At 39.2% G+C, this 2,058-nt stretch overlaps 1 protein-coding gene across 2 annotated transcripts; it reads right to left on the reverse strand.

Annotated features, from left to right (window-relative positions):
• Positions 1–43: 43 nt before the first annotated feature.
• On the reverse strand, positions 44–2,052 carry LOC110412455 (DNA-binding protein). Of its 2 annotated transcripts, XM_089782959.1 has the most exons (4): positions 1,895–2,052; positions 490–1,560; positions 345–410; positions 44–265 (listed from the first exon to the last, which is right to left on the reverse strand). In XM_089782959.1, the coding sequence occupies exons 2-4, from the start codon at positions 1,534–1,536 to the stop codon at positions 59–61; spliced, it is 1,320 nt and encodes a 439-aa protein (XP_089639085.1). In that variant the 5' UTR covers positions 1,537–1,560; positions 1,895–2,052; the 3' UTR covers positions 44–58. The 2 variants fall into 2 exon arrangements, with proteins under 2 accessions (XP_089639085.1, XP_021278661.2); XM_021422986.2 differs by lacking the exon at positions 1,895–2,052 and having other exon boundaries at positions 490–1,727.
• Positions 2,053–2,058: the final 6 nt, after the last annotated feature.

Below are 2,058 nucleotides of genomic sequence, written 5' to 3' on the forward strand. Positions count from 1 at the left end.
ACGCCATCACAACCCCAGGAAATAGAAAGCAAACAAGCAGCTTTGCAGCTAATCAAGTTTAATTACCTTTCCAAATGCGAAAGGACTTCTGATTAATTGGTGCACCAAACACGGTTTGAATTGTATCGAACAACAAGCTCTCAGGAGTGCTCCTCAATTCTTGTACTATCTGATAAATAGTCTTTCCATTCTCAAAGTAAATGTGATTGTTTGGATGTTTTGTTTTGCAACCAGCATGGCGCTCAAACTCATAAGCATTCAGCACCTAATGCACAATCATATAATTCTTTGATGAGGAACAGAGAGGTTTAGCAACCAAATTTAGAAACCATGGGATGGCTTACCTTAGAAAAGTTACATGATTGACACCCGCAAAGATAGCCAGAACCTTTTATGACTCCACGAAGCTCCTTATTACATATAGGGATAAAACCATAAGGAAGAAAGCAATCACAACTAAAGAATACATGAGAAAAAGAACTGAATTACCTCCCGTGACAAGGAAATGTACTTCACAGGTACACCATCTAGCATACCGGTCGATATCAAACTTCTGACATTTGAAGGGAAGCTGTTTGGAGCTTCTTTCTTTGATGATTTGAACTCTGGTTTAGTCCTTGAAGCAGATTCAGGTCTTAATTTAGGAGCCCGAGTAGTACATGCAACTGCAACAGCAGTTGATGCATCCAGCTGTTTTTCTGAGGCTCCTTCCGATGATAGATTGGAAGATGGAGTGTATGAGGGCTCAAAGCTACTTAGAGGCCTCCCCACAGGAATAATCTCATGTTCTTCATGAAAGCCACCAAAAGAAAGAATATTGGCCTCCTCCTTACCATAAGTGTCACCCATTGATATAGGAATTTCATCACCCTTACCATAGGCAGGAGTTGCTGTTCTGATATGAATATCACCCCTGTTGTAGGTATGCCCCATTAGTGCAACATTATCATACTCCTTATCATAGCTATGCCCCATTGAAATGAAACTACTTTCATTTTCCCTGTCATAGGCCTCAATTGTAGTCATGTCACCGTTATTTTCCCTACTAAAACTATGTTCCTTTGGTGCATGCATACTGTTAGCAGAGTCCTTAACTTGATTGACCTTGACTTTTCTAATTCCACCATAACTAAAACATGTTTCAGGGTCTTCCATGGTATGAGATATTGACGAACCAACAGAGGCATCTTCACCAAAATGGTCTTCAATGCCTTTTCGTCTTATGTTATCCACTTCAACAGGAGATATGTTCCTTTCAGTGAAATTGACAGGCCTTTCAGAATCGGAGCCAAACAACCGGTCAATAAATTGGCTTGGAACTGATTGAAAACTGGAAGCATTTTCCCAAGGGGAAACATTTAAATTAGATATTCCAGAACTTGATTTGTTGTTTGGAGCTTGTATAGCTTGCTTCTTGCTGGGGAATAGCTGTGGTACAGCATCAACAAACCAATTATGAGACCTCTTAGGTTCAATTCGGGACGGATTATCAAATGCTGCATCCCCATCGGACATATGTGCAGGACCCTTTGCCATCCAAAAACTTTTATTCTGAAAAGACTGCCAGAAACAATCACTCAGAAGTTGCTTGTTTGTAATACTCCAGTGATCCAAATACCAACAAAACATTGGGAAGAAAACCCTTTGATTCTTTCACAGTAAAAGTTGTAATCTTAATCATTTTCAACAGTTATTCCCCACAATGAACCCCACCAACTCAACCCTCCTCCCCCTAAAGAAAAAGAAAAAGGGACAAAGAAAACTGTTTTTACATCAAATCTATTGCATTCACCTGCCAAAGTACGGCTTTGAAACCTTCCAAAACTTAGTCATAACTCATATGCAATATGCAACACTAAATGTACATTCTTTCAGAAGGGTGTTTAGAGCTTACTAGTTTTATTCCAATTCGAGGAGAATACTTCCCTCAACTTCACTCCAGGTTGACAGTTCTCCTTTGTTTATATATACATTTCATTTCAACACAAGTTTCAAATGGAACATTCATTTCTGCATCACTAAAATCCTAGTGAGCCAAAACCAATATAACTCCTCAAT

The sequence above is a fragment of the Theobroma umbraticum genome, unplaced genomic scaffold (genome assembly GCF_002168275.2).
Source record: "Theobroma umbraticum cultivar Fairchild unplaced genomic scaffold, ASM216827v3 scaffold_95.0, whole genome shotgun sequence".
NCBI classification, from domain to species: domain Eukaryota; kingdom Viridiplantae; phylum Streptophyta; class Magnoliopsida; order Malvales; family Malvaceae; genus Theobroma; species Theobroma umbraticum.